This window comes from Carassius auratus, chromosome 16 (assembly GCF_003368295.1).
Source record: "Carassius auratus strain Wakin chromosome 16, ASM336829v1, whole genome shotgun sequence".
In the NCBI taxonomy this organism is placed as follows: Eukaryota; Metazoa; Chordata; class Actinopteri; order Cypriniformes; family Cyprinidae; genus Carassius; species Carassius auratus.
Window position 1 is genome coordinate 4,260,349 of NC_039258.1, and position 21,959 is coordinate 4,282,307.

Genomic DNA, 21,959 nt, shown 5'->3' on the forward strand with positions numbered 1-21,959 from the left:
TCTGAGTAGTTCAGGTGGGATCTCATCCAGTGTAGCCGTGCCATTCTTGAGTGCCCGGGTCACACTTTACTGGGAGAACGGGAATACTTTAGGGTTTAAGGGATTGGGATCGAGCGCTGTGGGTGGTGCTGGCTGGTTTAGGACTTCTCAACCCACCGACGCTCACGTTCTTCTTGATTCAGAAGGGCCCTGTCGTCCTGGTCTTTGATTGGTGCGCTGCTTCCAGATGGTAATGCAGTGCTTTTTGGTGCATTACTGTGGTGTTTCTGGCGTGTTTGTGTGTTGTCAAACAGGCTCAAATCGAAAGAGCCATCGTGGTGACTGGTACGGCTCTTCGTTTGTATTGTGCAGCAGAGAGACAATCACGCACTTCTTTCTTACACATACAAACATAGCTTTGACTTGTTAGTTTTCATACTTTTAAGTTATTCTAATAAATAATTTTTCTACAGAAATATTTTTTCCTGAACTTCTAACTTTTACTTGAATCTGTATTATTATTATAATTATATTAATTGTAGGAGTTACAGGTTGCAGAATGTGTGTCATTGTTGGGAACTTTGTGTGTGTGTGTGTGTGTGTGTGTGTCAGAGAAAGAGAGAGAGAGAGAGAGAGAGAGAGAGAGAGAGTGTGTGTGCTCATATTTGGTAGCAAAACGGAGGTTGTTTTCAGTGTGTGTTGTCATTTATTGAGCTACAGATTATCATGATGATGATGATGATGATGATGAGAGCACGCTGTCAGACACGTGTTGTGTGTCTGTGACTCTCAGACGTCTGACTCCTGACTGCAATCTAGAACATTCTCTCTGACGGACCGAAATAGCACTGCAGACAGGGGTCTGGGTTTAACTCATTAGTGCTCATTAACTATCGTCTCACCCAAACACAAACTCTGATTCATACGTGTCTGTCCTGTCAGGCCTCTGCCGGTGCTTAATTCAACACTGGAATATTATGTGCTTTGAAATAAATGTTACATGTTAAACGAGGAATCATCTTGTTACGCTAGCACCACTCTTTCATGATTGGTTACAAACCGTCTGTTGCCGGGCAGATGATTGTTTAAGATCATTACAGTGGCATGATTCCAGTCGGTTTCCAATTCCTGACAACAGGGTTTCATTTCACACGGTACTAAGAATAATCATAAAATCATAACTGTTGAATTATGGCTTGTTTGATCTGAGAGAGGATGCGTTTGCTGCATTCTGAGAATGTGTGAGTGTGAAAGACAGAAGCGCTGTGAGTTATTCTGCTCAAACCTTTGAGCTGCGTCCGTCTGCTATCAGCTCAGATAATCGAGTGCTTGTGAAGAGCCATCTCTCTGACCCTGAGAACACACACCTAATGCCTTTATAATGCAACCTTTTACCAAAGCAGCCTTTGTCCTAAACACACACACACACACACACACGAGTCAAGGTGACACGATAGTGATCCTCGTTAGACATCCACAGAGACATTAGCGCTCGTAATGCCTTCCTAACACACACACATGTTCTGAGCTCATTCTCCAAACTCCTATAGCAACATGAATCTGTCTGTGCTAATCACACACACCTTCTGTCACATCAGCGTCTTTATGACCAGCAGAGACAGACAGACAGACAGGCGGAGCATCCCGACCAGCAAAGAGCTCTCAAATGAGGCTGAGCGTGAGGGGCCGTATCGCTCATTTGTGTCCTCGGTTAGCCATTGTGACGCCAGTGTCCAGGGTCCCAGCGCTGATGGAGCCGGTGATACGTGATGTGCCGTTATCTTATCAGTGTCATCGGCACAGCGGGAGGATCGACACGCTAATGATAAGACGTGTTTTGTGCTCCAGGATAACGCAGTGAACACACCTGGAGTTGTCATGATGTCGAGCAGATCAGGTGTGTTTGCAGCGCTGTCTGTCGGAGTGAGAGAGACAAATCTCATATGAGATCTCTTTAAAAGTCTCAGTTCGAGCTCCTAGATAGCAGTGAGATCAAATGGAGACTTTTGCTGAAGACACATGCATTTTTGTAACTTCTTACTTAATGCAATGACTTTTATTTCTTATAAGAACTGGAATTAAAGCTATTTGGTCACATGAAAGGGGTCATGAAATGCTTCTGTTTTTTGTTTTATACTGTTCTCTGAGGCCACTTATAATTAGGGCCCGAGCACCGGTGGTGCGAGGATCCTCTTGGAATTGCTCCTTTTATGTTATCTAGATTCTTACATCAAAAAACATCCTAATGTAAAAGTAATAGTCTATTTTCTGTCCTGTTTTGACCCTCAGCAGAACGCTTTGTTTGAATAGGTGTGGAGGATTGTAGACGCAGAAGTAAAAGACATTCCTCACAGAGGGCCACTGCTGGGTTTTAGGATAAAAACACATAAATACTAAATACATAAGTACATATCAAATGATCTGTTAAACAGACAAACCAATAATGAAAACCGTAACTCATGTTTGTGTTGCGATATTGATGTTGGATCAAATATAATTGCATTGTCTTTTTGTTTCAATCTTTTTTTTAAATCCTGTGTCAAATAGTTTTTTGTTTGTAATCAAATCTGTGGTAAAATGAATTGATCAAATGATCAAGTTCTTTCTGATGTGGTTTGGCACATTAAAAATAAATTTAATAAAATAAAGTTTATCATTTGGTTTCTGCATAGACATGCTTTCGCATCGCTTAATATTTAGACTATAAACACAAATCGGTGGGCAGGGCTAAATATGAAGCGATCTAAAAAACAGTGGGCGGTGCTAGACAGACAGTGCTATAGAGTCGGTGAGTTGGGCTATTCGCTTGTTAAGTCTGACGTGACGTAGCTGCGCTTCTGCTCTCGTTCCTCTGCTGGAGTGGAGCAGCGCTGCATGGCCCTCTGTCCCAGGATGAGCCAGACATAAAAAGCAACCCCTCCCTGCCAACTTTATTACGAGCAAAGGTCTGCAGCAGCTGGCACATCGAGGTCCTGGCCTGCTCTATCTTATCTCCCATCAGCCATAAATATTCAACTGAGAGGAGCATTGAGGGACCATCTTCTTTTCTGATGTTCACATGTTCTGAGACTCCATAGAAACATTCAGAGTGAACGACGGGACGTTTCATTTTAGTGATCCTCGTGTCATTCTGCTTATCTGATTATATTTATGCCAAGTCATGCATGCCTCAAATCGAACTTGTGATTGACAATAACTTTGTTTTTCTCTTTTTATATCTTACTTTCTGAAGAGAGGGACACAACAAATACTTTATATTTGTGAAAACTGTGTTGATTTGCTCTGGTTTTCTGTAGTTCCTGTAGAATAAAACTGTTCAGCACTGCCCTGCTGAATGTAACTCCAGATGTTCAACGTGTTAAAAGTTTAATTCTATTTACTGGTAGCAGGATTTTACTGGGCCAACTTTCCATTTAATCACCAATTAACTACTGTCAACTGTTATCTTTGGGAAAGACACACCTTTGACGCTATCACGGATCAGCAGTTAGTGACATAAGGTGATAAAACCATATAGTGAGAGGAAAAAGCTGTGAGGGAGATTGTGCTGGTCAAGCGGCGGGGTGAAGGTCAGCCGTAAATCTCTCAGGTGTGTTCCTGTGGTTCAGTGGTAGAGCATTGTGTTAGCAGCACAAATGGTTGTGGGTTCAATTCCCAGGGAATGCACATACTAGTAAAAATGTACTTTATAGCCTGAATGCACTGTAAGTTGCTTTGGATAAAAGTGTCTGCTAAATGCATAAATGTAGATGTAAGGTGAGAAGAATGTGGGTCTGTGAGTGTGTGATGGTGGTGTTTCTCCTCATGTGAATGTCCAGATTGGAGTGGGGCAGGTGAAGTGTCAGAACGGTGGAAAACGTTGTTTAGTTCAGAGGTGATTCTATTGATGGGAATATGAACGATAAGTGTGTGGAGTTTTGTGTATTGGGGAGTAAATGTGCTGGAACGCTGAAGCTGTTTCACAAGTGCTGTGTCATAAACTACAGTTTTACTGTCATAAAGCAAGGTGTGTTTATGGCTGTGTGTATCTGTGTCTATGCTCACACACATTTATAAGCAGCTTGTTAAAAATCAAATGCAAATGTTATTGAATTAAAGAGCAAACAGCTGCTGCTGGTCTTTTATAGATGTGTGAATGTATGCAGAACGCTGATTGTGTCTCTGTTCAGATTGTTTGCAGATTTGACATTTAATGTCACAGTCAGTGTGCTGTTATGAGTGGGATGATGATATGTGTTTATCTGCTGGTTAAAGGAGTTCCGTCACAGACCTTCACATACGCTCCTAAACACTCACAGACGCTCACAGTCAGTCACAGACGCTCACAGTCAATCACAGATGCACACAGTCAGTCACAGACACTCACAGTCAATCCCTGACGCTCACAGTCAGTCACAGACGCTCACAGTCAGTGACAGACACTCACAGTCAATCACAGATGCACACAGTCAGTCACAGACGCTCACAGTCAATCCCTGACGCTCACAGTCAATCCCTGACGCTCACAGTCAATCCCTGACGCTCACAGTCAATCCCTGACGCTCACAGTCAATCACAGATGCTCACAGTCAGTGACAGACACTCACAGTCAATCACAGATGCACACAGTCAGTCACAGACGCTCACAGTCAATCCCTGACGCTCACAGTCAGTCACAGACGCTCACAGTCAGTCAAAGACGCTCACAGTCAATCACAGACGCTCACAGTCAGTGACAGACGCTCACAGTCAATCCCTGACGCTCAAATTCAGTCAAAGACGCTCACAGTCAATCACAGACGCTCACAGTCAGTGACAGACGCTCACAGTCAATCCCTGATGCTCACAGTCAATCCCTGACGCTCACAGTCAGTGACAGACGCTCACAGTCAGTCACAGACGCACACAGTCAGTCACAGACGCTCACAGTCAATCACAGATGCTCACAGTCAATCACAGACGCTCACAGTCAATCACAAATGCTCACAGTCAGTCACAGATGCTCACAGTCAATCACAGATGCTCACAGTCAATCACAGATGCTCACAGTCAATCACAAATGCTCACAGTCAGTCACAGATGCTCACAGTCAATCACAGATGCTCACAGTCAATCACAGACGCTCACAGTCAGTCACAGTCAATCCCAGACGCTCACAGTCAGTCACAGACGCTCACAGTCAGTCACAGATGCTCACAGTCAATCACAGATGCTCACAGTCAATCACAGACGCTCACAGTCAGTCACAGTCAATCCCAGACGCTCACAGTCAGTCACAGACGCTCACAGTCAGTGACAGACGCTCACAGTCAATCACAGATGCTCACAGTCAAACACAGACACTCACAGTCAGTGACAGACGCTCACAGTCAATCACAGATGCTCACAGTCAGACACAGACACTCACAGTCAGTCACAGACGCTCACAGTCAGTCAAAGACGCTCACAGTCAGTCACAGATGCTCACAGTCAATCCCTGACGCTCACAGTCAGTCACAGATGCTCACAGTCAGTCCCTGACGCTCACAGTCAATCACAGACGCTCACAGTCAGTCACAGACGCTCACAGTCAGTCACAGACGCTCACAGTCAGTCACAGACGCTCACAGTCAATCACAGACGCTCACAGTCAGTCCCTGACGCTCACAGTCAATCACAGACGCTCACAGTCAGTCACAGACGCTCACAGTCAATCACAGACGCTCACAGTCAGTCACAGACGCTCACAGTCAGTCACAGACGCTCACAGTCAGTCACAGACGCTCACAGTCAATCACAGACGCTCACAGTCAGTCCCTGACGCTCACAGTCAATCACAGACGCTCACAGTCAGTCACAGACGCTCACAGTCAGTCCCTGACGCTCACAGTCAATCACAGATGCTCACAGTCAATCACAGACGCTCACAGTCAATCACAGACGCTCACAGTCAGTCCCTGACGCTCACAGTCAATCACAGATGCTCACAGTCAATCACAGATGCTCACAGTCAGTCACAGACGCTCACAGTCAGTCCCTGACGCTCACAGTCAATCACAGATGCTCACAGTCAATCACAGACGCTCACAGTCAGTCCCTGACGCTCACAGTCAGTCCCTGATGCTCACAGTCAATCACAGATGCTCACAGTCAATCACAGACGCTCACAGTCAGTCCCTGACGCTCACAGTCAATCACAGATGCTCACAGTCAGTCACAGATGCTCACAGTCAGTCACAGACGCTCAGTCAATCACAGACGTTCACAGTCAATCACAGACGCTCACAGTCAGTCACAGACGCTCACAGTCAGTCGCAGACGCTCACAGTCAGTCACAGATGCTCACAGTCAATCACAGACGCTCACAGTCAGTCACAGACGCTCACAGTCAATCACAGACGTTCACAGTCAATCACAGACGTTCACAGTCAGTCACAGACGCTCACAGTCAGTGACAGACGCTCACAGTCAATCACAGACGCTCACAGTCAATCACAGACGCTCACAGTCAATCACAGATGCTCACAGTCAATCACAGACGCTCACAGTCAGTCACAGACGCTCACAGTCAATCACAGACGCTCACAGTCAGTCCCTGACGCTCACAGTCAATCACAGACGCTCACAGTCAATCACAGATGCTCACAGTCAGTCCCTGACGCTCACAGTCAATCACAGACGCTCACAGTAAGTCACAGACGCTCACAGTCAATCACAGACGCTCACAGTCAGTCACAGACGCTCACAGTCAATCACAGACGTTCACAGTCAATCACAGACGTTCACAGTCAGTCACAGACGCTCACAGTCAGTGACAGACGCTCACAGTCAATCACAGACGCTCACAGTCAATCACAGACGCTCACAGTCAGTCACAGATGCTCACAGTCAATCACAGACGCTCACAGTCAGTCACAGACGCTCACAGTCAATCACAGACGCTCACAGTCAGTCCCTGACGCTCACAGTCAATCACAGACGCTCACAGTCAATCACAGATGCTCACAGTCAGTCCCTGACGCTCACAGTCAATCACAGACGCTCACAGTAAGTCACAGACGCTCACAGTCAATCACAGACGCTCACAGTCAGTCACAGACGCTCACAGATTCTCCTAAACACTCACAGATGTTCACAGTCAATCACAGATGCTCACAGTCTGTCAAGGACGCTCAGAGTCAATCACAGATGCTCAGTCAGTCACAGATGCTCACAGTCAATCACAGACACTCACAGTCAATCACAGACACTCACAGTCAATCACAGATGCTCACAGTCAGTCACAGTCAGTCACAGACGCTCACAGTCAATCACAGATGCTCACAGTCAAACACAGACACTCACAGTCAGTCACAGATGCTCACAGTCAATCACAGACACTCACAGTCAGTCAAAGACGCTCACAGTCAGTCACAGACGCTCACAGTCAGTCACAGACGCTCACAGTCAGTCACAGACGCTCACAGTCAATCACAGATGCTCACAGTCAGTCACAGACGCTCACAGTCAGTCACAGACGCTCACAGTCAATCACAGATGCTCACAGTCAAACACAGATGCTCACAGTCAGTCACAGACGCTCACAGTCAGTCACAGACGCTCACAGTCAATCACAGATGCTCACAGTCAATCACAGATGCTCACAGTCAGTCACAGACGCTCACAGTCAGTCACAGACGCTCACAGTCAATCACAGATTCTCACAGTCAGTCACAGACGCTCACAGTCAATCACAGATGCTCACAGTCAATCACAGATGCTCACAGTCAGTCACAGACGCTCACAGTCAATCACAGATGCTCACAGTCAATCACAGATGCTCACAGTCAGTCACAGATGCTCACAGTCAATCACAGACGCTCACGGTCCATCACAGATGCTCACAGATGCTCACAGTCAGTCACAGACACTCACAGACGCTCACAGTCAGGCACAGACGCTCACAGTCAGGCACAGACGCTCACAGTCAGTCACAGACGCTCACAGTCAATCACAGATGCTCACAGTCAAACACAGACGCTCACAGTCAGTCACAGACGCTCACAGTCAATCACAGTCAGTCACAGTCAATCCCAGACGCTCACAGTCAGTCACAGACGCTCACAGTCAGTCACAGACGCTCACAGTCAATCACAGACGCTCACAGTCAGTCACAGACGCTCACAGTCAATCACAGATGCTCACAGTCAATCACAGATGCTCACAGTCAATCACAGATGCTCACAGTCAATCCCTGACGCTCACAGTCAATCACAGATGCTCACAGTCAGTCACAGACGCTCAGAGATTCTCCTAAACACTCACAGATGTTCACAGTCAATCACAGATGCTCACAGTCAGTCAAGGACGCTCACAGTCAATCACAGATGCTCAAAGTCAGTCAAGGAAACTCACAGTCAATCACAGTAGCTCACAGTCAGTCACAGACGCACACAGTCAGTCACAGACGCTCACAGTCAATCACAGATGCTCACAGTCAATCACAGACGCTCACAGTCAATCACAAATGCTCACAGTCAGTCACAGATGCTCACAGTCAATCACAGATGCTCACAGTCAATCACAGACGCTCACAGTCAATCACAAATGCTCACAGTCAATCACAGATGCTCACAGTCAATCACAGACGCTCACAGTCAATCACAAATGCTCACAGTCAATCACAGATGCTCACAGTCAATCACAGACGCTCACAGTCAGTCACAGACGCTCACAGTCAGTCACAGACGCTCACAGTCAGTCACAGACACTCACAGTCAATCACAGTCACTCAAAGATGCTCATATCTTTCTTTTTCATAGCATCTGCCTCTCCAAATGTGTCCTTTGTACAGACTAGAAAACACTGTGTAAGAGTCATGATCAGACATTTGATTAGCATTCTTTGATTTTTCTAATAAAGTAATCAAAAATCTTCTTTAGGTCCTTTGGATTAGTCCATTGCCAGTTCTACAAAAATAGCAAAAGCTGACTGCTTGATGATTTTTAATTTTCCATTTCTTTTTGAGTGATTGTCTTTTTGTATTGCAAAGTCACTGATTTTTTGTAGTTTTACTTCATGTGGTTTTACAACAACAGTTGTCTTTGTGTTACACACACATCAGACTTTGATTATACAGGTGTTTATGGAATAGCAGTATCTCAGCTCAGGATGGTTTGAGCTCTGTGGAACAAAAACTGATATTGAGGTTTTCCTAAAGATGGCACGTGTGGTTACAATACAAACAAAAACTGATGGTTTTGCAATACCAAAACCTACAGATAATCACAAAAAATTGTTTAATTTAAAATGGTCAAGCAAGCTCTTTTTGACCACTTGAGATGGACTGAATGCATCTCTAACCCTCATCCAGATGGAGTGATTTTGATCGGCTGCTGTATGACAGAAATCAAGATATGCTTATCCAAAAACAACAAGAAAATCCATTAAAAGTGTCTCGCTGTTGTTATAGCAGCATTCAGTGTGTGATAACATGAGCAGCATGTCTCGTAAGAACAGCAGCGCAGAACAACAACAGTTACCACAGAGAGAGAGAACGGCCGATTGGTCTTTAGAGAGACGAGAACACGTCTGCTGCTCTCATGGATCAAGTTTCAGCTTGATTCACTGTATACTGTGACCTGATCGCACACGCTCTTACTTGGGTCCAGCAGTGTGTGTGTGTGTGTGTGTTTTGGTTAGGGACACACTGACCTCATATGTCACGTCTCTTATTGCTGCATGAGCTCATGTGATCTAAAACACACGGCAAGATCAGGATTACAAACACTCAACCTCAGTTACGGTTCCATATCACAGCCATTTATTGACACACGGCAAAGTCCTCATGTAAAAGTACTTGGGAAGCACATGATTTCACAGAGAACACATCCATTGAGAAGGGCATAACTCTACAGGATAAGACGCATGTGAGAGTGTTTCTGGGTAGGGTCCAGACAGACAGACAGACACAGATGTGAGACAGGTCTGTGTGGATATGAATAGAGCAACAGACGTGAGGATCAGTAAAGGGTTAAAGACAGAACATGCACTGCTAAATGGGGCTAGTGTTAGGAAAATGTATGAGGTTAACTGGTTATTAGTGGATTAGTGGAAGCTTTGATATATATAGATATTTTTGACATTCATTACATATTACTATGACAGACATTTCAAAGTTAAATGAACATTCTTACACAACGGGAAGTAGCAGGTATGTCTTTATTATTTGTTTACTGTCCATATTAATGAAAGTTATGATATTTAAATATATTGCTTTTATTATTATTATTATTATTATTATCATCATCACCATAATGTTGTTGTTTTAAAAGTTATGTTTTCTCTTTTTTTCAAAGATTCTGCTGTGTCCTGTGTTCTGGTCAGTTAATGGTTAGTCTTTATGTTGAAGGGTCGATCCATTAAAATGTGAAAACACAAGTGCAGAGCTGATGGTCTTTGCTGTGGTTTTGATTTAAGGCCTTAACAATGAATCAACAAATGCAGGCATACTTTCCGCAGCGCTAGTGTGCAAAAACATTTAAACTCTGCCAGACAAATATACAGAGCTGAAATCTAAACAGGACTCGCTCCAGGTTTCGCCAGCATGTTAGCCGTCTTTTGCCTGCTAATTGTTTTTGCAAGCGTTCTTCAGACTCTGAGTGATTAATCAAAGCAGAAAGCCGACCATCAGCTGTGGCATGTTTTGCATTTCCTTTGCTGGTGGACTGGCCTTCATTAGCCATTAATTGGAATCTTGTTTGGGAAGAACAATTCCCTCAACGAGTCAGACGGGACATCTGCAGAAGTGAATGAGAGGATACAATGTTCATCATTCCAATCCTTGTCTGAGATACAACTATTTGAAATCTGGAATCTGAGGGAGCAAAATAAAATATATATATATTGAGAAAATCATCTTTAAGGTTGTTCAAATGAAGTTCTTAGCAATGCATATTACTAATCAAACATTAAGTTTTGATATATCTTCATGGAACATTCATCATTACTTAATATCCTAATGATTTTTGGCATAAAAGAAAAATGTATAATTGTGACTCATACAATGTATTATTGTCTATTTCTACAAATATATCTGTGATACTGATGACTGCAGGGACACAAATATGAGATAAATTCTGCTGTGAAACAGACAATAGTGTCCTATTCCAGTTTTGTTATCAGTGTTTAACAGGTTGTGTGATTGTGTGTCTGATTGTAGAAAATGGTGTGTTGGTGCATTTCTATATACAAATCCATTTGTTCTTCGAAGTGACTATTTTCTACATTTTACAATAATTAAGTCATGAAATATAATAAGTTCAGCCAGTGTCTACACTGGTTCTGTATGTGTGTATACTGAAACTCATGAACGGCAGCACTGCGAGATCATTATTTTTACTACTTAACGACAAACGTCAGTTGAAGTCTCGTTACCGAATCAGCGCTTGGCCGGGCTGCTGATGAGGAAAACACTCATGGTGTTTACATTCATTCTGCTATTTCCTTCTTTCAGAAGCGTTGAGAGAGCAGAGCCATGTAATATGTGTATTAAAAATGAGCGCAGCGGAGCAGGAAACATCTCACTAGTGCAGCAAACAGATCTGAAGAACACAAACCTGCGGACGAGAGCATAAACGTGTCAGCGGAGAAGCACTGTGTGTGTTTGACTGTCATGATGGAGTGTCTTTAGGACAGCGGGTCAGTCGGGTGGATTTCCCTCAGACGGCTGTGTGTGTGTGTGTGTGTGACAACCAACCTCAGGGAGGAAATAGCAGTAAGACCTAAAAACACCACAGCGGAAAGCCTTGTGGGGTTTTTTATGGAAACGAACATTTAAACTCCAAGCGTGCGATCACCACATTAAAGCGGCGTGTTCTGGAGCTGACCGCTGGCATGCTGTTCCTCTGCCAGCACACTGCTTTTCATTAGACCTCCCGATTCTTTCTGTTGATTTGGCAAATTAACTTACAAGAGGCAGAACACACCATTCAGACTGGAAAAGAGCGTAGCAGCAAATTGCGTTTATCAAAAACACACTTGAGTACTGTTTACCTAATGTGATCTGATGGAGGGAGGACTGCGGAAGTCCTCACAGAGCAAACCTGTAAACTCAGCCTTCACTTTTATAGTTCAACTCCATTACTGATCTCTCACATCTGTCATTAGCCATCAATCTGAGCAGCCCATGATGTCCAAGAGGACACACACACACACACACACACACACACACACACACACACGTTATCTATAATACTGTGTCTTCTATCATTCATTCTTGTGCCTCTTTCAGTCTCTACTTGTCTATAAGATCATGTAGATTATATGCCTTGACTTTAGAAGTATGAAGAAGTGTCAATAGTAGTTGTATTTCTAAACTGTGCATTTACTGAATATTCACACGTTTTCATGTAGATCAAACACATTTATCTCCAACATTTTCAGTACTGTAACATAGTCACAAAGACTAGACTTTATTTATTCAAACCATAAACAAAACTAACATGATTTAACATACAACGCTTGGCCCTTTCAGACTCAAACATACAACTGAAAAAAATACATTTGGATTTATATGTGTGAGAAAGTATCTTTATTTGTGTTACAAACATTAAAACAATAACAGAACACTGATATCTATGGTACAATAAAAACTGAATAAATCATCTTTTGGACGAAATAACATCTGCTCACACACAGAATCTGTCCTCGTCACACAGTTTCTGAAAGCTGACGCTCAATCAGCAGAAACACACACCAGATCGACAGAACCACACACTAAACACAGACTTTGACTTCATAAAACTCACAGTTCTCTATGTAACAGAAAAATCTAACAGGAATTACAGCTTTTTTCTGAATCGGTAAAACACTAAACCCTAATCTCTGAACTAAATGATGACTAGCTTAAACTGGTTAGTCACCCTCTCTGCTAAACCTTAAACACACTCAGGCGGACAGGCTCTATTTGCTAATCTCATGCACTCTTTTTAAACACATTCTCATTCACTTAAACACTTATCACACTGTGATGCATTTGTGCGGCAAAATGTTGAACAAAATTTCTAAATTGTTCACATTTGTTTCTAATGATGTAATCAAACCAACTACAAAATCTGAGTCAGTTCAGAGAGCACAAGTGTCACAGGAGACTGAATGATGATACGAACAATAGATGAACACAGTGTGAGGAGGAAGAGGGAGAAAGAGGAAGGTTTAGAGAGTCTTATCAAGGCTGGATCTCTTTGTGTAGCAGAAAACACAACATTACTGTGATGTGGACAAAGTCCTGAGGCCGGACTCAAACACAGAGACATGAAGCTGAGACAAAGTGAAACTCTCATTTACTCTCATTCATTACAGTATCTGAGTGTACTATAAGATGCTATTCATTTAGAGTTTATTTGACCTTTTTGGTCTTTAGGGTTGAACTGCAGTATTTCTGTAGTATCCAAGTGCTGAATACAACGTTCAGTACTATCCAATATTCAGCACAATACTATTCTTCAGTAGGCCAGTACAATATAACCTTATAAACCAAACTCATTTCCAATTACTATACTTTTTTACAGAATTTTTAAATTTTCTACTCAGTACTTGTGTCTCTGAATTTAGTTTAAGTATTTGGATTTGTGTTTAAGTTTTTGAGAAAATGAGTGATGGTTTCAAGAAATGTGTTTTAGCCATCCAGAAAAACTGTAATATTATGGCAAATGTGTTTGCAAATGTTTGTTTTGGAGATGAATTTGTGATATTTTGTATAATATATTTTGATATTTTGATGTGAGGCAAAGTTTTGAAAATATGTGTAAGCAGCTGAAGAGAACTGTAAGATCACTTGATAGACACAAGCAGTTAGTCAAAGGATTGATCCAAACACTAATTCATTAAATCGGTTCATTTGAAAATTCACTAAAATTACAATGATAAATATTTGTCCTGTAGCTTTAAATCATGCTGGGATGAGCGAGTTCAGATGTGATCAGATGTGCAGCTGAAGTCTCCAGCCAGCGTTGGCCAATCTGAGTCATAAATTCACGAGTATCAAGTTCTCATCTCTGTCCGTTTCCTTTCTTCCAAATGAGCCGTGTGGATCAGAAGCATCTCTTTCGAGTCGGTCGTGACTACATCGGTCCTCGCCAGCAGCAGCTGTCCTGTGCAGGAAACACTGGAGATCATGATGATGTTTAACACGGCTCTCTGCTCACAGACGCGCTCCACAGCAGCAATCTGTTAAACGTTGACCTGCGCAGGTCAGGCAGAACTACTACGTCTACTGTGCCAAAATCTGTAAAAGTCCAGCAGCCTTATTTATGATTTCATTTATAATCATCAAGTGTGCCGTTACAGAGGGGGCAAGCAATCAGTTTCACCATTTAGAGCCGTAATGCATCCACAGTGACATTAGGAGGGATTTATAAATCTAGCGGTCGGAGTAATTGTGGAGCTTTTACAGCCAGCTGTAAGCGAGCGGCGAGATCCACACAGAAAAGTGCAGCACATCTCGCTCCGATCGAGGTCACTCTCGGAGAATCCCTCCCACCGAGGCCTTCCTCTGCTGCACATGTGAAATCCATCCCGCCGCGTTTATAAGCTGCTCTCGCTTGCACCATCAAATGGAGAACATATTGGCAGAAAATGTCGGTTCTTTTGAGAGCCCCTGCCGAAAACAGCTGAGAGCCGGCGCTGCACGTCTGTATCGCGTTCCAGCCTCAGCCTCCTTTAATTGCTTGGCCACATGTCAAAGGAAGTTCTGACTGACCTCCTGAAAAACTGTTAAACTGGACGGATCCAGCCGCTGTCAGGCCCGCGCCTCCAGAAGGTGTTTAATAAAACCCTGGTACATCCTAAAGCCTGCAGGCCCATAAATCAGCTCTGGTACTGGCCTGTGTGAGTGTGTGTGTGCGTGTGTGTGTGTGTGTGTGTGTGTGTGTGCGTGTGTGTGTGTGTGTGCGTGTGCGTGTGTGTGTGTGTGAGTGTGTGTGTGTGTGTGCGTCCGTGTGTGTGAGCGCGGGCCAGAAGGCTCCATCACTGGCTTCACTGTGAATGCAGATGCTGTGGCCGCTGACCGATCCGCTGCAGGTTTGGGTTTCTCTGGAGCGTGCAGGTTCCTCAGGCTTGAGCAGGTCCTCCATCTGACTCCCTGTCCTGTGTTTACAGCGCTGCGCTGGTGCTGCTGTGTATCGGCTCGTCTGGACCTCCCAGAACCCGCAGCACAAATACCTTCTCAGAGAGAAGTAAGGCATTTATTAAACACCTGTCACCATGAATCTGATGTTCAGAAGCGCATTTCTGTGACTGACTCAAACACATCTGATGTGTTCCTGTGAATGAGCCTGTCGTGAATAACAAACTGTTTCCAGCAGAAGTGTGTTTGAGTCTAGTCAATCTGATTGAGGTGTGTGTGTGTGTGTTTCTGCTCTAACCTTCACACACTTCTGTGGAGGATCAGTGTGTGTGTGTGTGTGATAGAGAGATTACAGGCAGGGTGTCCAGACACACAGATATGTGAGCTCATAACTGACTGATTAGTGGGTATTACTGATCACTGGACAGCTGACACAACTCAGCATGCTCTTTACAGCTAAAATAAACTCTTTCTATGCTCTTTCTGCTGCTGCTGCTTCATTGAACTGGGTAAAGGAATAAATGAAAGAAACAGATCTATACATGACATTCAAATCAAACAGAAGCTTTTAATTACAAATGAGGACAGTGGAAGCAATCAAAAACAACAAAAGAGCAATGATGTATAAGTGCTATAACAAGTCTCAGTTAGGTTAACACAGTACACGAAGCATGGGCTTTTAAATTATATAATAAATAGTCAAGTCACATTTATTTATATAGTGCTTTAAACAAAATACATTGCGTCAAAGCAACTGAACATATAACAAATATAAAGAAAACAGAATAAAAAAAGAATAGAGCGAGGCAGTGTTAGAGGTCTTTACACACACACACACACACACACAATTAATAAATGAAAAGAAAATAGAATACAAAAAGATTAGAAAGGTAGTTAGATTTTTTAAAGAATAGAATTAGAATAGTGAGTGTTAAAGTTAGAGGGTCAAATAAAGATGGAAGAGATGTGTTTTAAGCCGATTCTTGAAGATGGCTAAGGACTCAGCTGCTCGGATTGAGTTGGGGAGGTCATTCCACCAGGAGGAACATTTAATTTAAAAGTCCGTAAAAGTGACTTTGTGCTTCTTTGGGATGTCACAATCCAGCGATGTTCACTTGCAGAACGCAAGCTTCTAGAGGCACATAGGTCTGAAGTAACAAATTTAGGTAAATGGGTGCAGAGCCAGTGGTAGTTTTGTATTTTATGCGAGCAGCTATTGGAAGCCAGTGCAAACTGATAAACAGAGGTTAAAAATTAATCTTGCTGCCGCGTTCTGGATTAATTGTAAAGGTTTGATAGAAATGGCTGGAAGACCTGCCAAGAGAGCATTGCAATAGTCCAGCCACAGAACAAGAGCTTGAACAAGGAGTTGTGCAGCATGTTCCCAAAGAAAGGGCTTGATCTTCTTGATGCTGAATAAAGCAAATCTGCAGGAACGGACAGTTTTAGCAATGTGGTCTGAGAAAGTCATCTGATCATCAATCATAACTCCAAGGCTTCTGAGTTTATGTGCCTAACTGGATGGTGAAAATTAAATATTAAATAAGAAATATTCTTCTGTAACTCTGAAGCTGATATATGAAGACAGCTCTGACAGTAATGAGTTTAGAGAGTTCCACTCTGCGACCGATAGGAGGCGCTCTTCACTCGATCAAACACCATTAATCTCACTGTCTCTGCACGCGCAAGAGCTAAAGTAAACTCCTCTTATAACACAGGTGGAGTCCAGTTGTTTCAGTCGAAATAATTGGGAAGAGCTGATAAAATGAAGCGTCACTGATATAGACCTATTTGCTTTGTTCATCATAATCATATCTGCTCATCCACAAAACCGAATGAGAGCTTAATTCACCTCAGTCGAGACCACTAATGCGATTTAAACACAGAATAACAATTATTTATTTTAATGTATTATTATATTATTATCATTATTATTTTATTCCTTTATGTAAAAAAAAAAAATGCTATAGACTAATCTCTGACAAATCACCGAAAAAATTTAAGAAACAAAAACAAATAGTCTGCTTTATTTAATTATTATTGTTATTATTATTATTATTATTATTATTTTTTAACATAAATAAAAATGATTATCTTCGCTGTAAACGACATATAATTCATAGTTCTACTTTCATTTGTAATACATTCTGGTCAGATAAAAGATATTTAGCCTATATAAAGATTAAATAAAATAATGTATTTTGCAAAACACTTTTCATGTTAAAATGTTTTTGTAGCTTACATGTTCCGTTAATTTAGGAAATAAATTAGGCAATTAATAATTAAGAAATTGATAGTGTAGGCTTACTGGAATTGTTTAAGAAGTGATGAGTGTGACTGGAGATTAATTGAAGGTTTATGTGTTAAATCTTCACCGATCACCTGAACTGAGCCGATCAAAGACGAATCACTAACAGCCGCTGAATTCTTCAAAGGATGGATTATTTAAAAATCATCATTCTGTCTTTCTTCAATCTCTCATGAATCATGTTACTGTGTGAAACACAAATGACCTTCCAGTTTTCACAAATGTTTGGAACCAAACACCACTAAATTTACCACTAAACCCAAAGTGTGTGTGTGAGAGAGAGAGTGAGTGAGTGTGTGTTTGGGTGAAAGAGAGAGAGAGAGAGAGAGAGTGTGTGTGTGTGTGTGTGTGTGTGTGTGATGGCGGTGGAGGGGCGGGTCCGTGAAGCTCCGCCGCTCGAGCTAGAACAAGCACCGCGGGGTCCGGGATCCAGAGCAGGTCCCGAGCAGAACCGAACTCGAACACTTCTGAAGCTGACTCGCTTGATCATGTTCAGACTGTAGTTATGAACTCGAGCTGAAGTGTGTGGATCTACAGTCGAACTGCAACCTTTGGCATTGTGGGTGAGAAAACAACTTTATTCTGTTTTAATAGAAAAGCTCGAACTCTCATGCGACGTGCTGTAAATTTAAATACAAAAATATTGCTTAAGTTACACGATTTGATGCTGTTATATTCCAAGAACGAGAATTAAAAAAAAAAAAAAAAGTTTTCCCTGTCATAAAGTTCGGTTGTTGTGATTGGTAGATCTGATCACATCTGGATCAGTGTGCAAGAAACAGATATTAATAGAAACACACTCTTATAGAGGTCACCGAAATTTTCTTGAGCTGTTAATGATCGGTGATATAGGCCTATTGTAGATTTGATTCAGAATAATATGTAAACAGAGTGAAGCAGTCTCTGAAGATCTCAAACACTCTACACTGTTCCTCGACATCTCGGTGTCCTTCAGAGGTTTAGCTGAAGTTTAATGTTAGTCCTGTTAGAGTCACTCGCCTTCAGGATCGAGCCGAGACCAGTGTCCAGGCAACTTTCGCTCTAGATTTCATTTCGGCTCGTTTCGTGGTTTTCTGTGATTTTTGATGACTATTAGCCTATGCATATATTTTATTTATTTATTTATTTTTTCCTAAAATATACCTGTCTGTTTTAAGCGCGTGTTCATGACTGCTTGTTTAAATAGTGACAGAGAACGGCACGAAACAAAACTGAAGAAGAAGAAGAAAAACATAGCCTATAAAAATAATAACAAAGGATAAAAAAAAATCTGGGGATAGTAAAATTACGTCAGCATGAACATATGTTTTGCATGCGAGAAAATTAGAAAAAGAGTAATTAGAAAATATAATTCCTGTTTCCCATGTGTTTTCCCATGTAGCTATCATGATTTGAGCAAAGAAACAACTTTTGAAAAGTAAGGAACACAAGGCGGTGTGTAATGCGTCGGTTTGCTTGTGTTCTCAGGATCCTGCTGGAGTTCGGTTCTGATATGGGCAGTAAAGCTTTACCGGCGCCGATCCCGGTGCACCCGGCGCTTCAGCTCAACTTCTCAATCCTGCAGACGCTCAACACGTTCCCCGCCGCCGTGGATCATCTGTACGGCCTGAGCTCGCTCCAAACCATGCAGATGAACCACTGGACTCTGGGCTACCCGCCCGTTCAGGGCCTCGTGGACCCGCGCTTCCCGTTCACCGCGCACCTCTTCCACCCCAAACACGGGTCCGTGACGCGCGTCGCTCCCGCGCTACACAAGGACAGACCCAGGTTTGACTTCGCGAACCTCGCGGTGGCGGCCACGCAGCAGGATCCGCCCAAACCGGGCGAGCTGTCCAAACTGTCCCCGGACCGAAAGCCCGCGCGCGGCAGACTGCCGTCCAAAAGCAAAAAGGAATTTATTTGTAAGTTTTGCGGGAGACACTTCACCAAATCCTACAATCTACTGATCCACGAGCGCACGCACACCGACGAGCGACCGTACACCTGCGACATCTGCCACAAGGCCTTCAGGAGACAAGACCACCTGCGAGACCACAGGTGACCAGAGTGTGTGTGTGTGTGTGTGTGTGTGCGCGAGACCACAGGTGACCAGTGTGTGTGTGTGTGTGTGTGTGTGCGAGACCACAGGTGACCAGAGAGAGTGTGTGTGTGTGTGTGAGACCACAGGTGACCAGTGTGTGTGTGTGTGTGTGTGCGAGACCACAGGTGACCGCTCCAGAGTGTGTGTGTGTGTGTGTGTGTGTGTGTGTGCGAGACCACAGGTGACCAGAGTGTGTGTGTGTGTGTGTGTGAGACCACAGGTGACCAGAGTGTGTGTGTGTGTGTGTGCGAGACCACAGGTGACCGCTCCAGAGTGTGTGTGTGTGTGTGTGTGTGTCAGGTCCAGCTCGACTCATTCTCGCTTGTTTTACAGATATATTCACTCCAAGGAGAAACCCTTCAAATGTCAGGAGTGCGGGAAGGGATTTTGTCAGTCGCGAACTTTGGCGGTTCATAAAACCTTGCACTTGCAGGTAAATTGTCCTCATTTGTACCTTCTGTGTATGTGAATGACATTCTGCACCAACAGATTTTTGTTCGTTGAGCTCTTAATTAAAATGTCATGTTTGGGCCTGTCTATTATAGCATGGGCCTATATAAACATCTGGGCCTCAAATGTTGACATTGAAGCATTTATTTTCGATGGAAAACTGAAGGGAATAATCCTTTGCTTGCTTCAAATCTGAACAGGAATCTCCTCACAAATGCCCCACATGCGGAAGAACCTTTAATCAAAGAAGTAACCTGAAAACTCACCTTCTCACCCATACAGACCTCAGGCCCTTCTCCTGCGGCCGCTGCGGGAAGCTGTTTCGGCGCAACTGCGACCTGCGACGCCACAGTTTGACACACAGCCCACAGCAGGACTACTAACTAGTGAACTAACGAGTGCACACACGTCTGACGGACGCCACGGACTCGCTTTCACCTGAACAGACTCTGTGAACTCATGTAAATAAAGTTTATATCGTTATTTTTATTATCGTCATCTGCATCGGAACTCAACGCGTTTGGAACTGGGAGAAGTGATTGTTAACTAAAGCGTGTGATCTGCACAGGATTAATAACATCTGTCTCAGTCGAAGACAATACAGTGAGTGAGAAGAGACCGACACAATTCTGCTTTAATAAAAGAGTTATCTTTTTTAAATGGTGACTGGACTTTTGTAATATATATATATATATATATATATATATATATATATATATATATATATATATATATATATATATATATATATATATATTCCCCTTATACATTTTATTTTAATATGTTAGGGTCTACGTTATTATTTTATTTATTTATGTCCCGACATTTTTATCTAATTTCAATTATCATTTAATGGTCAGCAATAACCTATTTAAGTTTAGAGCTATTTTCCTGCTTACATTTCGATTAGGCTACAAATAAGTGTGAAAAAAGTTAGAAAATGTACGTTTATTTATTTATTTATTTATTTTAAGAATGTATGACATTGTCTATAATCTGTGTGGACTTTCTTTGTTAATTACATAATAGGTTTACCTGTCGATTTAATTAAGGCTATGTTTTGTGAACTGAACTAGAGTTTCGCATCGAGATGAATTCATGCTGTTCACGCGCATTAAATCACACCACGAGCGCGTTTTAATGAATCAGCTCTAATAGACTCATGCTTTCATCTTAAAAACACACAATTTGAGCAAATATTTTGTGTAGCTTAGAAATAGTGTAATAAATAATATAATCGGTATTTAAAATAAATAAATAGAAGGATGGATTTCAGAAGATTGTTAGAAAAGACGCAACCGAAAATAGAAAAAGCTCATCTGGAAATTTGTAAATATAAAATCGTAAATATAAAAAAAGAACAATTATGAGCCCGTAAAATTAAACTCTTGAAATTAATAGCAGATTCATTTGTAGGGTTTTTTTATGTGTTAATTTCGTTTAAACGACGCAATTCCAAACGTGTAAATAAAACGAACGATGATAATACATAAGACGAACCGGTTTGGAACAGGAAACTGAAATGATTCCCATCAAAGGCTTGTGCTTAAATATTCCACAAAGGCAAATCTCAAAGGAAGAACACAAAAATAGAACAAATGTGAATCACTGGTTTATAACAGAATCTGCTCATTTAAGACATGAGAAAATAGACCGACTGATCTGGATTTATGGTTAAATACTTAACATGATCAGTGTTCAATAAAATAAAGAGTCTAAAAATAATAAGTCTGTTTTTAATAGCAATAATGGAGATTTGGTGTTTATAGTAGCCTAATAATAAGAAGAAGTATTGTCATGTTAAGTTTTAGTATTTAATAATATTGAAGTATATATTCTGAAGGCTATTACAGATTTTAGTGTAGAGTATATATATTTAATAAATGGAGGATCGGGAGGATCAGCATTATTGGAATCGCGCTGAGCGTCAAATAAACGCGCCAGAGAACGCGTGGATACTGCCAGTGTGTATTTAAGCGTTATTAGTCGCCTATATGGTCGGTTTATAGTAATAATTCATATTTAACCATTAGATGTGTAAAGTCAGTGTTTCGATAGTTTTGACTAGGATGAACGCG

The 21,959-nt window shown here is 42.3% G+C and overlaps 1 protein-coding gene across 4 annotated transcripts; it reads left to right on the forward strand.

Moving 5' to 3' along the window:
• The first annotated feature begins 17,755 nt into the window (after positions 1-17,755).
• Positions 17,756-20,547, forward strand: LOC113115830 (protein odd-skipped-related 2-like). Of its 4 annotated transcripts, none has more exons than XM_026283472.1 (4): positions 17,756-17,914; positions 18,733-19,388; positions 19,765-19,864; positions 20,082-20,547. In XM_026283472.1, exons 2-4 carry the CDS (start codon positions 18,793-18,795, stop codon positions 20,262-20,264), a joined length of 879 nt encoding a protein of 292 aa, XP_026139257.1. In that variant the 5' UTR covers positions 17,756-17,914; positions 18,733-18,792; the 3' UTR covers positions 20,265-20,547. The 4 variants fall into 4 exon arrangements, with proteins under 4 accessions (XP_026139257.1, XP_026139260.1, XP_026139258.1 ...); XM_026283475.1 differs by having other exon boundaries at positions 20,164-20,547; XM_026283473.1 differs by having other exon boundaries at positions 17,757-17,914; positions 18,819-19,388.
• The last annotated feature ends 1,412 nt before the right edge of the window (positions 20,548-21,959 follow it).

Excerpts from the sequence above, each read along its gene's own strand:
- LOC113115830 (XM_026283472.1), top strand. The coding sequence starts at position 18,793 with ATGCGTCGGTTTGCTTGTGTTCTCAGGATCCTGCTGGAGTTCGGTTCT. Across the intron at positions 19,389-19,764 it reads GACCACCTGCGAGACCACAG|ATATATTCACTCCAAGGAGA; the intron begins GTGACCAGAGTG and ends CTTGTTTTACAG. Across the intron at positions 19,865-20,081 it reads ATAAAACCTTGCACTTGCAG|GAATCTCCTCACAAATGCCC; the intron begins GTAAATTGTCCT and ends AAATCTGAACAG.